This window comes from Eutrigla gurnardus, assembly GCF_963514095.1.
Source record: "Eutrigla gurnardus genome assembly, chromosome: 2".
Lineage (NCBI taxonomy): Eukaryota > Metazoa > Chordata > Actinopteri > Perciformes > Triglidae > Eutrigla > Eutrigla gurnardus.
The window spans coordinates 4,702,684-4,718,237 of NC_139916.1; the positions used below are offsets into that span (position 1 = coordinate 4,702,684).

Genomic DNA, 15,554 nt, shown 5'->3' on the forward strand with positions numbered 1-15,554 from the left:
GCGTGAGCCCATTCCTTACGTCTAGACCGGGAAGGGGGGTGGCCCTCCAGTAGTAAATGCATCACAGACTGTAAATCGTTGGAAAAAGCTTCAATGCATTATTCTGGTGATATAATTAGAACATTTGTATTAAAACTTTGCTGATTTCACAGCAATCTTACAAGTGGTCATATCCAACTTGATTAAGGTTTATTTCTTCCCACAAAATGTATCTCAAATATATCACAATATTAGTAGCTCTTGATGGGGATCATTATGTCGGTTATTTAAAAAAAAAACTGTGGTCGCTGACCTCTCGTTGACCCCACAGAGAATTATCGCCGGCTTTTAGCATCTCTCTGCATATTGTTTTGATTTTACAACCCATAACATGACTGTTTTGGTTCACTCTCAGCACGATTATAATAATGTGTCAATGTTGTGTTAATCAGCTTGTTGTGCAGTGATTATATATTATTATAAATTGGCTGCTCCAATGCTCCAATCCCAGAAAATGATCGTCCGGGATCGGCTTCGACTGGTCCTCCACACTCTTTAGGATAGGCTGGTATAGCAGACGAATGGATACAGAAGCCATCTTTACATTTGCTGCCGCTTGCAAACTTTAAACAAATATTATAATAATATATATAATAATATAAATAATTATATTTTAGATTTCCAACACATCACTAAGATAGGCAACAACTTTTTACCATTTTCTTCCATTCATAAGGTAAACCTTTGTATGACGATCAATCATTTATCAGCTGTAGCATCCCGGCTTTAACAACCAACGACATCAACCTAGCAACAAAATGGGATTGAGATATAACGGAGTAAACATGCTCTCCTTGACCCTTCCATCATTTTTGTTCGACCTTATGAGTTGCTCTGTTCTGCCATCCAGTGAGTTTGTATTTTAGACTTTCTTCATGTAACAGTTTCAGTTGGTGATCCAGGACTGCAATACATGGATGGAAATGTAAATACAGGGTCCAACCCTGTCAGACACTTCCTCTTTGTTCCCCAACATTTCCTGTGGTACTGTCCACAGTATTTCCATGTGATGAAATGGTTTAGCTTTAATAAAATAAAAAGACAGCATGAAGTCTTTGGCATGAATACTAAACAGGGTTAACGGACTTGGAATGGCCTCCAGTGTTGTGTTGTGTTTTCTCAACTATATATCTTTTAAATCTGAACCCATCCCTCCCTGTGTGTCCTCATTCCTCGGGATCAATATCCAGACCTCCACTGACACCAAGAGGACGACCTTTTAATTATTTAGTGTGCAGTGACACCTGCTGGTGGGTAACGGAACTGCTCCACTGGTCCCAGTAAAGATAGCTGGAATGTGAGTTTTACTTACAAAGATTAAACACCTATAATAGAACCTATAGAAGAACCTATATTTCATAATTGACTAAGCAAGGTAATCCTTAGAACAAATATTACAGCTGTACCCTGTTATTATACCTATTTAATCAAAAATGATTGATTGCCACATATTTTGACAATCTATTATTAAGTAATTTTGTATTTGTTGGTTCTAGCTTCTAAATTGTGAGGAATTATGAGGCCCTGGGCTCTGAGGAATTTACAGACGACTCTTGATGACATTACGTTATTTATCACCGTTTATTCCTTAACCCTTTATTTGCAGCTCCTTTAGCCTTTCTATAATCAGTTCATGCAACGCTATGATGATTCCTAATCTTCAGTAATCAACCTTTTTCTATTTGTTTTTCTGCTAATGCCTTTCCAGCCGGTACCTTACACATTGATCTTTGAAGATGCATTATTTTATTCCAGCTTTGTCTCATATGTTGAGTCAAATTTATTCATACAGCCTAAAACGAACAAGTTTGTTTCAAACATTTCATTTTGACCAGAAGTAACAGCTTAAAAACGGGACGTGTTCGAGGTTTATTTAAAGACATACTAAATAAATATAGCACCATTTCAGAGGAGAGAGCAGCGTAGAAAACGTGTTTGGAAGGAAGATGCTCTCAGACGTTCCAGGATGGGAATTACGTTACCTGCTTATGATTTCAATGATAACCGTAGTTCACATGGTTGCTATAGTTCAGTTAAACAAAGTGATGTTTTTGGTTTACATCAAGTTTAACGTATAATCCAGTCTGACTTTTAGTTTTCAGCTTCTAAATAGAGACAATACAGACATGCAGTGAGATAATATAAAAACATCCACATAAAGACAGACATGGGGCTTCAAAGTGACGTATTGCACTGAATGATGCCGGCGTTATTCTTTGACTGTACAGACTTCTGCTGGAAGGAAAATATGTTTAGGGGAAAGTGTTTTTTAGGTTTTTGGCGATATAATGACTCTCCTTTCCCTGTCTCAAATTAAAAAGGCATAAATATAATATGAATGGAAATAACATAAGGGGGGGGGGGGATTTTGTTAGATTTTTTTTTTTTTTGAAAGACAACTCAAACTTGCAATTTTCCATGCAATATCTCAATATAAGATGTCTTATTTAAGTAGGAAGAAAATATCAAAAGAGGATGTCCCTTGTCATGTAATATGACTCAAATCAGGTCATTTGGTGCTTTTACTCAAAGAGTGACCAGAGGGAGGCGCTCTATTCCTGGGAAGGTTTACTCAGTCAGAATGGACTGACAGGCAGGGCACTTGTGTTATATTTCATTATAATCTACAGATGTTCATATCCTCCCCCCATAAACTCTTCTTTTGAGCACCATCATCCAGACTAGAGATCGTTTTATGTGTAAATTGTACCATTTAACAAAAAGGGCTAAACTCTCTAAAATACATCAATATAATGACATTTTCTTTTTCTAATTTTGTGAACACTTTAGGAATCCAGTTTGATCTTTGTTTCAACTTCTTCCTCATACTGTAACTAGGAAGGCCGATCTTCATTTCTAAGCTGTCTGGAACGCATTCCTTTCCCATCACTACTTTCTGAAGTTTCCGAGTTGAACGCCCCTCCGTCCGGTCACGCAGCGAAAGGTGGCCGGCTGGACGTCCCAGTATTTAAGAGGATTGGCAAACAGACTGATGCCCGTGTACAGGTTCTTCTTGGTACTGGGCGTGATGGGACAGAAGTCGTTGATCCCCACGGTGCTGATTTTGTTGGCATGGAGATAAATCACCTAAACGGATAGAGAAGACATTTAAAAAAAAAATAACATAACAACCTCGTCACCCTGAATTAAAGAGTTGGGCATCGTTTTATAGCTCTTATAGTATAAGTTGCACATCACAAGATTGAAATCAGACTTTATTTGGCTGCCCTTTCTAAAATATACAATCTTACTTAAGCTACTATATGAGATTGAGGGAAATCTGGATGTGTGGGTAAGATTGAGCCTGAGATCATCGTGGATTTATTTATTTATTTGCATTAATCCAGGTGCTGTGCCAGATTTTGTGATAAAAAGGGAACAATTAAGCAGTCGATTTATTATCCAGCACTTACGATGATGAACCAAGAGATGACGAATACAAGCAGCCAACGAGTTTCCGAGGAAGCAGTGCTTAATCAAGAGGAGCCACTCGAAGTGGTTCAGTCACATGATTTTTGTGGACGCATACATGGGAACCGAAGCATACTCTAGGATGAGCTGGAGAACTTGGTCAAGAAGAAGGAGCTCTGGGCTACATACCCTATTTACCTACCCTCACAGTGCCGTAGCCAACTTTGAGCGTTGTCCTACTTGTCAACAAAACCAAACTGATGTTGTGACTATTTATGACCTTCACTGAAAATGAAGTGTTGATCGAAGCGTCTGCATCTCACCTGGAGGTAGCGCAGGGAGTTGAGGTTCGGTGGGATCTTTTTCAGACGGTTGTTGTCCAGGTGGATCTCACGGACGTTTGGGATGTTGGCCAAGCTGCCATTTTCTACAAACTTGATCTGGTTAAAACCAAGTCCTAGCCTGAAAAAAAAACGGCAAAGGGATACACATAAACACAAATAAAAAGTGAACATCTGACTTGTAGACTTTTGTTTAAAGCTACCTGGCAGCTAAACGACACAAATAATGTTATATATAATCTTGAACGTACTAAACACAGAGTGAGGAAGAAGAGTCTTAATTTGAGCAAGAGCCCGAGTCGAGGATAAAGTGTTGCTGGTTTTCACCTCTGCAGATTTTTATATCTGATGAAGTCTTCTATTTCCACCTTAACGATCTTGTTGTATGCCAGGCTCATCTCTGTGATGGAGGATGGGAAGTCTGGGAGAAACACACCACAAATAACCAACTAATTACTTGCTAACATGAGCAGTGTTTGCCACGTTAAGTTGAGGTCCGGTATCATTAGACAGTAGATTGTTGGCTGGAGGTGAAAGTGTATCGTTCATTGGAGGTGAGTTATGCTCTACCTTTGGGTACGGCGGTTAGTTTGGCCTCTGCTATCCCGATGTACAGGGTCGACAAATCATTAAAAGCTCCCAGTTCAATCCCACTGTTGGCCAGAGGGTTTGCCCCCAGCTCTGTTGGGACGAGCACAAAACATCTAGTTTAATTATTAATCTCCTGGTCACAGTGGAGAATATACATCAGTTTATCATGCAAACAATTGTCAAATCAATGAGATTAACTGCTGCAGTGTTTGGGTTAAATAAAACCCCTCCAGATCTCACCCAGCACGTGGAGTTTCCTCAGGCCTTTGAATGCATCCTTTTGGATTCTGTTGATCTTGTTTTCGTGGAAGCGCAGCTCGATGACGTTGGGAGGCAGGTTTGCAGGGATCTGAGTCAGCAGGTTGTAGGAGAGGTACAGCAGTCTGAGGTGGGGCATGTTCCTGAAGGCCTTGGGGTGAATCTTGGAGATCTTGTTGTTGATCAGAAACAGGCCCTGATGTGGTGGAAAGGAATTTGAATAATTATATCATAACAAACAAAGAGTTTTGCTGCATTTCTAACAGCAGGTGTGAAAAATGGAAGATGCTGATTTGCTGAAGATTTTTAAAAGCCCAGCTCTGATTGGCTTGTGAGAAATATCTACATAGATGTCGAGCTGTTTTTTAATTAAAGGTAAAGGAGCCAAATGTAAATGGCTTGTTGAATCATGTTTTGTGATCTATACGGCCAACAAAAACTGACTTGGTTGTCTTATTTCAGTTTGTGAGTTGGCAGGCGTATCACATGCCCAAATGTAGACAGGGGGCGCCGACCAGAAAGAAAATCCTTTTCCTTCTGAAAAGTCAGCTTTAAACCAACACGGCTCAGTTCAGACTTTTGTTTCAAAACAAAACTCTTCACCTCTTGTCTGACATGATTTTGACATCAGATGAATCGATGCAATACATCAGACTGTAAAGAAGTCAATGAGAGAATGAACCAACTTCTCACTTGATTTATCATCTCAGTGAACATTATCATGTGATGTTCATTTCGTAAATTATGGTCCAGGTTTGAGTAAAATAGATAATTAAGCAGGGTATGATTTAAGGCGTGGCTACTTTTAAAATGTGTTCTCTGTTAATGAAAGTTACTTGTGACATTTTGGTTGCCTAAAAATGTCTCTTTCATTGTTAGATTGTCTTCTGATTGCAAAAAAGTTTTTGGAAGATGGCAAAACTGCCCAACTCGAGGCTTCAAAACCCATAAACCAATGGTGGACATCTCAGTGACTACGTCCACTTCTTATATAGAGTCTCTACTCTGAATGGATCTTCTTTATGTTGATTTTGCTATACGGGTTGTGCAAACACAACGTTGGTCTTGTTGTTACCAATGAAATCAGAACATATTTTACTCGTATCCATTGCGTTTAAACGTGAAGAAGCCAGTCTCTGTCTTACACAAATGAATGGTCCCATCACTTCCAGAAAAGTGATGCATACAGCTCATTAATTAACCACTGGTATCGGATGAGTATTCCGTATAGACTTACATCCAAAGCCCAAAGGTATCGCTGTCAATATTGGGACTGAAAAAGTCAGATCGGTGCATTCTTGTTCCATGCTATGTGGTCAAGACTTTCTTTGTGGTTCTGAGTTGGTCAAATTTGGGATGCAGATGGAACAAAACAGGCTTGTGCTGATCTGTGGACACTTTGTTTGTCGAGTTAACCCATAGCTTAGATCATAAGTACATGTACAGACACATTTCTTGCAGATGTTTCTGGAACAGAACTGGATGGATTGACTTTTCTTCACTTCTCTCAGACATGCATGTTGTTTGTGTCTTCTTAAGGTCAACAGGGAAGGGGTTGTGTGCAGGGTAAACCAGTTCTGAAGGTTTCTCTTACATAAAGCTTGTGGAGGCCTTTAAAGTCGTTCTCCTTGATCTCTGTGATATCGTTGTTCTGGAGGTCGAGAATCACAGTGTCTTCAGGAATCTTCTCAGGAACAGCGATCTGACCTGTTGGCAGAAACACACAAATTACCAAAAAGGCCCCAAAAAAAGTTGGACCAAAAGTGTGCATATAAAACACTGAGATGCATAAGTGAAGTCACTTTCTGAAAGGTAGATTCAAGATACATCAAACCAACAGCAGTTTCCAACATTTGTCTTGTCACTTTTGGGCATACAAAAAGTTATTTAGTTAGTATTCAGGTAGTTGTCCATCCATCCATTTTCTACCGCTTTATCCTGTATTCAGGGTCGCGGGGGGGCTGGAACCGATCCCAGCTGACATTGGGCGAAGGCAGGGTACACCCTGGACAGGTCGCCAGTCCATCACAAGGCTGACATGTAGAGACAGACAACCATTCACGCTCACATTCACACCTACGGGATTGAGGTAGTTGTATTTGAGATAATTTGCATGAGGTCTATTAGCGAAATTCATCTGCAAACAAAAAACACAATAAACAAAGTTAAATGTGAATTTCCCTCATCACATTTTCTTATTTTCTATAAGTATCATAATATGGTTATTGTTAAACTTTTTGGCCACCATAATCATGTTGTGAAAACGTGTGACAGCGTAGTTCTCACCGAGGTCGGAGCACTGCAACACTCTGGGCGAGCAATGGCAACCAGCCGGACAGCCGTCATAGTCATCGTGGTCGTCGTGATCGTCATCGTCATCATCATCATCATCATGATCGTCATCGTCGTCGTCTTCATCGGCCGAATCGGCCATCATGATGTCATAGTTCTTCATGAAGTCCATGACATTGATCGGCTGGTAGGGTTTGGCGTTGCCTAGCGCCAGCAGGCAAAGCAGGAGGAGGACCCTCATGGTTTTATTAGAAAACCAGTCTATGAAGAAGCAACCAGGCAGAGTGGAGGTTAGGTTCGACTTTGAAATGTACTCAAGAAACAATATCCGTTTTATCCACTTCAGTGACGAGCATATCGTTTGAAGTCTTTATTGCTACAACATTGAGCAGCAATGCAACATCTGGCACAACATCCTACAAGCTTGGATCTTGGTATGGTCTCAATTATTAGCATCCAAGTGGACCTCTGAAGCCCTCGTTATTGTGTACACACAAACTCACTAATTAAATGCTGCTTCACATGAACATCTGCCACTTTTAGAGAGTTCACAACATGAACCCTAAAGAATCACTAAGGAATTAATAAGATTAATAAGAAGGCACTACTGGACAGATATACACTTCTGGCCACTGAAAAATGATTTCACATACATAAGTTTGTGTGTAAAGTCTCTAAAACTTTCATTTCACGCCTTTCATTGGTTACATCTGGACGCTAAAGCTTTCAAGAAATAATATGTAATCAGCACTGGAATATGAATGTAGTTAGTTGAGGTGGCACTGATTTCAACTCCTTCATATACTTGGGTAGTTTATCTGTAATAATGCATTGTGTCTTATAATGTGGTGACTTTTTGTTTGAAAAATGGTAAGCTGGAAAGTAACAATAGCTGCCAAATCTCAACATATCATTGCCGATAAAGTAAGAGCGTGTTAGGTGGTAGGTCCTCATCTGAGTAACGTAGTAGCTGTTCAGCAATACCTTAAGAACAACACTTCTTTGATCAAAGTGCTATAGATGAGAACATAGAAGTGCATTTTTGTGGGGTGGAACTGGGTCATGCTATGCAGAGTCGAGGTGAAGTCTGAACAGGTGAGTCTTTTGTGGAAGATTGAAAGTGACTTTGCTGTCCTGACATTGGTCGGGAGTTCGTTCAAACACTGAGGCGCCAGAACAGAGAAGAGTCTGGACTTTGCTGAGCGACATTTGTTTGATTTCAGCGATGGTGGTACCAGCCGGTCAGCTGAAGTAGAGGAGTGAAGTGCTCGCGTCGGGGCGTGTGGTTTGACCAGTGTTTGGAGGTAGATGGGTGCTGTTCCAGTGTAGCTGTAGTTTGTGTAGTAGTTTGGTAACGTTTGGAGTGTCAGAGCCCAGTTGAATAAAACGACAGTATCCTCCACTAATGTCACCTCAGATCCACCAAAACAGTTTATTTTTTGCTTCAGTTGTTTCAGTTGTACAGCCCTCACATTGACCTGATTCAGGAATGTATTGCTAGAGCAGCGTATTGTGAAAGGACAGGCAGATTTCCTCCGCTGATCGGTTTCAATCAGTGCTGCTGTTTTTTCTATCACTGTTTCCACGAAGCTCACAACAACCTCCACCAGAAACACGTCCTCGTAGCCAACATAAATGTTTCTCCAGCGCTCACCTATTCGGCATCTGCAGTGATTCATAAAATGATTTATCACATCTTCCACTGTTACACATTCACGCAGGCAGCAGAGAGAGAGGGGGGCCAAGATCGGCTGGTTGCGTGCTTCTAGCAATTTTCAAACCATCAGTTCCTCCCACAAGTATGTGGTGGTGGTGGTCGAGCATCCTGCTGCGACAGCAAATACCGCTCAGCAGCGCAGACCCTCCGTCTTCTATTCCACATGTGCACATTTAGCACAAAAGAGTCTGTTTTCTTGATGTGTGTTTTGCAATTGATCCTAGTGGGTTTATTTTTTTTTTTTAGCTTGAATGACTTAACAGATCTTTGGAGATATGTCTTGTTTATTGTGTTTTCCAGTCGTTTGCTCAAACGAGCCTTGAAAACCGATTAAATAAATCTGACCTCCCTCCACTCAGACTGGTTGATGTTGAAGTACTTTTGTTAGCAGCCTGAATTATACTCGGTTCTCCAGAGATTTGCATTTTATAATGCATTCAAACCAGTAGGTCGTCTCCAGCCTTTGTCAGGACTCTCATACAGTATGAGTCTCTACAATTTATGGCTGCAGCTATGGGTTGTAATGATCAAATAATCTATTATTTATGTTTAGGATTATTGGAGTAATTGTTCAATCCAAAGATATTCAGTTCACATTGATAGTGAACTGAGAGAACCACTGGGGAGGCTGGAAGCAGAAAATAGTAAAATGTTGCTTTTAAAATACATTTTTTTTATGATTACTATAATCACTGACAATTACTGCAAACTAATTCAGTGTAAGATATGTCTGCTTTGTACTGACTGGAAATCTAAAGGTGAATCAGACAGTATCTCAGGTTTACAATGAATGATGATGCATATCCACAATTACTTTGCATTTTTCTGTCTAACACATGAAAGACCACAGCATTCAATACAAAAGCCAACCATTAAATAGCATCTTCCCTTTAGATTTCACTTAAGTTGATCTGGTTGGGCTCTCACATTTGCATCCAAATCAAACTCACTCTGAAATAAGTGCACTTGAAATATTCTCTCTTGTGTTTTTCTTACAATACAGAACCACATCAGCTGGTGAAATGAAGATGTTTCAACTAATTTTTCAGCCTAGTGCTCCTGTGGCTCCACTGAAACGCCTCCACCACCTCTAAGGCGTTGTGCAAAAGTCTTGTAAACCCACCTGAACACCTCAGAGATGCTGCACTCTCTCGAGGTTGCATGCAACATCGATTAGTTAACGACTTAAAAAGAAAAGATTAGGTTTTGTTAAATAATCTAGGGTGTGTCCTACCTCGGCCGTCAGGTGTGTTTGTGTCCTGGTTTAAACCCCACGCAGTGAGCAGAGCGGCAGCAGGGTCCAGCTGGAAGGCTGAGAGTTGGATCCTCAGTCAATACATTCCCAGTGAACGGAGAACAGCATCACCCTCTCTCACCAGAAATACAAAAAAAAAAAAAAAAACTGCCCCCAGAACACCCCCACCGACGGAAAAACCTCTGCTGTTAGGGTGAGAGGTTCAGTTTTAGTTGAGAGCTGTTGACTGTGATCACCATCTGTACGTCTCTGGGAGTACATTTGGAAAAAAAGGCATTGTTGTTACGTGATGTCATGTGCTTCTCATCAGGAGCTTTTGAAGTGGTGCCAGCATCGTTAGACTCAGACTCCTGACTGCTCAGGTCTATCATCCCCCCCCTCCCCACCACACCCCCCACCCCCACCCCCTCTCCACTCTTTCCACGGCCGGCAGCCGTATTAAACATTTCACATCAACATGAATTGCTTCCTGCACTGAGACCTGTTGGCACCAGGGTTAAACGAGGATAGTAGGACCGTACAGCTGTTGTAGTTGTTTGGGTTTTCTCAGTGAAACATCTGCAATTAGGACAGAGGTGAGTCGGCACCGCGAGGGATTTTAAGGGCGATGCCATCTGAATTCCTTCATCTGGCTGCTTCACAGTAGCTGACTGCCCTTCAAACAAAGGAGCTGAGCCTGCCGTGTTGCCCTACAGTGCATTTGGATCAGGGCTGCACAGTCAATTGAAATTGCAACAAGACATACTGCAGCAATTTTCCAATAGCAGGAGGTGCAATAGACGAAATGTGCATCAAAATACCATGTAAGATTAAATCCTGCTGTCCTGGCCTACACATCATATTCTATAAATGTCAGACAACATCATTGGTTTTGAGATGAACTGATGTTTGTTGTCAGGTTGCAGTCGATCTACATGGTTTAAAGCAAAGGAGCATTGAACGGCCCCCCCTTTTTTTCCCCTCAATTTTCCCTAAAAATCATAATACATATAGACGGAGTTGACATCTCAACACACAAAGACGCTGCAAGATTTCCATTAAATATCAGACAGAGTGAGAATATAGCAAGATCTCTAATTCAGTGTGTTGTTTTTTTAAACCTATTCCCACCTCCCACCTTGTCACCGTGTTTTAAATGTTCTGGTAAAAGTGCAGCTTGGTCTTATGTATGAATAAGCAAGTAACTTTTACACAAAAGTCTCTATGGGACGTAACATTTATTTTGCGTTACTTAAACAAAAATCAAACAAAAACGCTCGGTTCCAATATATTATTTGTGTATCGTTGATAAGACGCAAACAGCAGATTAATGACGAATAATTAAACTTCTGCTCTAGAAACTTTCAGTGGAATTTGATTTGAGCAATGAAATGAATTGAGAATTAAAATAATTGTTAGTCGCACCAATAGATGAAGCCAAGGAAGACTTATTCTGTGGTTTCATTCCTAAAAACATGTGTTGAACCAAACTAGAATGGACTAGCATTATCTCACGCCACAGGCATTAAAAGAAATATTCACAATGCTGAATGACTTGTCGAGACAGATGTGTTTTCAGCAGTGTCGTGTCCTTACTTAAGGTGGCTCAAGATACCATCAGAGTCGGTAAAAACTGTGTTATAGATTTCCTCTCTAATTGGAAGCCAGAAGAGAGTCAGATGTGATGTCAGCATCATTTGTCTGTGTTTCCTTCTGCCTGATCACAAACAAGAGAGAACCTCAATCTTTACATTTGAAGTAGAAATGAGAAATACCTCCCAAGAATGGAAAAGCCAACCGGAGCTCGCTCCCTCTAGGATTCACGTGTTATACTATTCCTTTTTCCATTCGGTGCTGGTATTTTTCTGCTGAGCTGGAAGTCTGAGGCTCAACTTATGGCAGAGTCAGACCATCCAAATATGCGCTGGTTTGGCAGTCAGACAAACCAGAAATGGGAGCCGGTCTGTGTTCTGGTTTCAATGGATCCTCTTGGTGGGGAAACCATATTTTCCAATCCATCAGAGATCTGGTTTAATGGTCATCTCATCAAAAAGAAGCATGACGAGCTCTCCCTTGTTCAACATATTCTTTAAAAGAAAATTCATAAACAACAAAAAAAACATCTTCAAGCATCCTCGCAGCAGATTCTGAGTCTTCTAGAAATCTGAGTTACACATTACAACCAATAAGCCTCTCGCCCTTAAGGTGTGTTCACACCAAACGCAAAGGACATTTTACTCCTCATGCAACTTCCGCGAGTTTGACAGCAGGATCATTTTTGTTTATTTGTATCATTCATCCTAGATGCACCAGAGTGGAGGAGGGGCTTATCTTATGTAGACACGGACATTTTACATTTACATTTAGGTCATTTAGCAGACGCTTTTGTCCAAAGCGACTTACAATAAGTACATTTGTCAAAAGAAGGAAACAAGGAAACCACAACGAATCATTGCCGATAAAGTAAGAGCTAAAAATAGAACAAGTGTTAGGTCCTCATCTGAGTAAACTAGTACTTCAAGAGCAACAGTGCTACGATCAGAGTGCTATAGGTAAGGTTTTTTATTTTTATTTTTATTCTTATTTTTTATTTATTTATTTATTATTATTTTTTATTGTGTCTTGCCAATGGCAAGACACACATTGGCTGGTTTACTAGCAGTATGAACCCAAAATAAACAATTCTGTTTGAATTTAATTGCGATAAACTGATAAAAAGGATGCTGAAATAACTACATCATGACGACAATTTGTAAAAAGTCCAAAGTCATGTTTTGTTAGGTCTGTCTGCAAGAAAATAACCGAACAACTTTTAAATTGCTTGTTTTCTAAATGGAGTTCAGATCGATCTGAGCTAGCCTATGCTCACACTGTAGCTGCTCCATCAACACTTAACACGGCAGTGACGTTGTTGTTTGTACCATAAACCGTCTCTGGTTTCTACACATGGTCTGGGTTCGTCTCTGTTCTACTGTGAGGTTCTACCGTTGAGCTCTGGGAGACCTCAGACCGCTGCAATATGTTTATTCTCCATTTCTGATTCAGTGACCACAGGAGCAGAATCTCAACACCGATGAATTGAAAAAGCAATCTTGTGAACAAGCTGCCTGATCACCATGAGAGAGTTTCTTGTCTAAATGTTTTGATATTGTTTACATGAAGACAGAAAAATCTCACTGATTTACAATGGAAGGTAAACAAGCAGTGAACTGTTGTTAAGCTGTTTAAGTGTGAGCTTTAATCTACCTCACCATTCAGAAGTTGGCTGTTGGCTCCTATTGTTTATATTATAGTCACATTTATTATTCTCCAGGCTCAGGTTACAGTTCCTCATTGTCATAGCTTCATAGCTCTGCTGAAACAATACCCTGTTTTGAGCCAGGTTTTAACACGAGAGGACCAAATGTTGTCGGGATCTAATTAGAACCCGATGTCAGCCTCCTTTGTGTGTATTATGAGAGGACACAGGCTTTGTAAGGTCCACTGGTCCAACACTATATCCTATTGTGTTTGCCTGGACTTCAGTATAGCTTTTGTTCGGAGCTTTGAGCTTTTGTTGCGCTGTCATCTTCTGTTCTGCAGGGTCTTGCATGAAAACCTCATACTTCTCAGCTGACTGTGCTGCCACAGAACGATTTAATTCAGTAGCTTCAATCGTCCAAAGAAATTGGTTTGTGGTTGTGAAAGAAATCTCATGGCGTAATTGTTGGAAGTTCAGTATCCAAACTGCAAATTAAATGTCGTAGATTATTTCCTGATGGAAGATGGTGGTGCGTTCCCGATGGGAGGCGGTCAGGATTTTTCTCTTCTCTCTGGGGATCTCATACTTTCCAGCCCATCCCGGCGTCTGTGATGGCTCTGTGACCGGCTGGAGCTCGTTGTGTTCTCGTGTTGGGGAGAATTTCCTCCGTCTGAGTCTTCAAAAGTCATTCACCGGGGCAGCTCAAGGGCGGTGCCAAGGAGTTGCCTCAGCACCGTTGTTGCTGTAGTGGCATTGGAACATCTTGTTGCCAGGAAACATTTTGTTAGCGCTGTGATGGGGTCACAAGTCGGCGTGTTACCTGCTGCTGGGAGTGTTACCTCGCCGGGCTGCACAACAGACCAGTATTCACCATCCGCCACCATGAGCCGACCTGATGATGATTATAAAGATACACGGCGGCTCACAAACTTGGACAATGAAGAATCATAGAGCGGGCTCCCAATATTGGTAGAATATGAGTATAAATAGAAGATTGGATCATAGCAGGGAGTTTTCAATTCATATATTACATTTTTAAGTTATTGCATTTTCAGTCAATCAAAATTAGTTTCTCGCAGGTAGAACATTCTGTCCATTAATTCATGTGAAAGGACACAGTGGAAGATTAGTTTGTCAAGACTGTTTTATAGGATTACAAAATTTGGTATTAAATATAGGGGAAATACAGTGTTTAACTAGTGGAATCTGAGTACAATAAATTATTCAGTCAGTGCACAGCTGGTCAGCTGAACATGCAAAAACGTGACATTCGTCTTCATGCAAGCACACATTAAAAATGTCTATGTTTAGATGTTGCAGCCTTTTCAGTAAACTTTCTCAAAAAATATTATAGAAATTACAGACATGTACGTTTACGTAAGAGTTACCGCAAATACCTCTAAATACTCTGCTTAATTAGCTGGTAAGTGGCAATTTAAAATAAGTGGTTATGGTGGCAGTAAATATTTAACAATACTTTTTTATGTGCCCTCACTTTACTTTACCTCCAATAAAGATCAGTGAATGCCAACACTGGCATGTGACACGTTAAAATGAAGTCATGTCTACCTGTGGCCCATCGTAGTATTGACAATGGTATTGATGTCAACTAACTGTTTTTCACTGTTTTATTTAAACTTTTACTAACTTTTAGAGTCCTGAAAAGGTGGGATGGCCCAGTAATTCACATGAAGAAATAAGCTCAGATCAGATGAACAGAAAAAATATGTTTATATCGTTTAAATCATCTTGTGACCATCAAACAAAACACAAATAAGTTGTGATTAACTGAAATAAGGAATCCTCTTGTGTTGCTGAATGAGCTTTATTCTAATTATTTGTACTTGATAAAATATCTGCTGAGTACATAAAACCCGAGGAGCATTTGAAGAGGTAATGTGATTAATGGCTATTAGATCCTTCGTGGGTTTGATTTGTGAGACTGATGAACGCAGCAGCTGTTCACGTTGGCAGACGGGAAGAATTTTCTCTTTTCAACGGGAAAACGTTTGATCTTTGAGCTTCGGCTCGTCGGAACAGAGTTTTCCAGCTGAAGTACGATGAGCCGACAATTGCCAGCATCTAGAAAGTCACCAGACATTACCGATTGTTTTCTTTTTTTTATTGCTTCGGTACTTTTAGATTTATTCTTGTCTGCATATAGTTGTCTAATATTTCCATTTTTCTCTTACCAAAGAGGGAGCTGAGGTTTTCGTCCTCCTCACATTTGGGCTTTTCTGTTCCAATTGTTCTTTCGATCCGTCTGCTACTGAAGTAAATGATCCCGAGCCTCGGGCTTTCAGAGGAAAATATTATGGAAAAAGTTGGCTTTTAGCTCTGGTAATTACAGCTTTCACTGGATGTGTGTTGCATGAGAGTAGGGGGACATGTGATGCAAAGATAACCGCATTTTATCATGACTCATTCCTT

At 40.4% G+C, this 15,554-nt stretch overlaps 2 protein-coding genes across 2 annotated transcripts in view; one reads left to right on the forward strand and one right to left on the reverse strand.

The window, feature by feature from the left end:
• Nucleotides 1–15,554, forward strand: part of cenpp (centromere protein P) — a 69,676-nt gene that overhangs the window by 34,487 nt on the left and 19,635 nt on the right. The gene's annotated exons all lie outside the window — the stretch shown is intronic.
• aspn (asporin (LRR class 1)) lies at nucleotides 1,894–10,032 on the reverse strand. The gene is made up of 8 exons (XM_084022233.1): nucleotides 9,884–10,032; nucleotides 6,927–7,193; nucleotides 6,235–6,347; nucleotides 4,623–4,836; nucleotides 4,362–4,472; nucleotides 4,119–4,212; nucleotides 3,774–3,912; nucleotides 1,894–3,126 (listed from the first exon to the last, which is right to left on the reverse strand). Exons 2-8 carry the CDS (start codon nucleotides 7,171–7,173, stop codon nucleotides 2,929–2,931), a joined length of 1,116 nt encoding a protein of 371 aa, XP_083878359.1. The 5' UTR covers nucleotides 7,174–7,193; nucleotides 9,884–10,032; the 3' UTR covers nucleotides 1,894–2,928.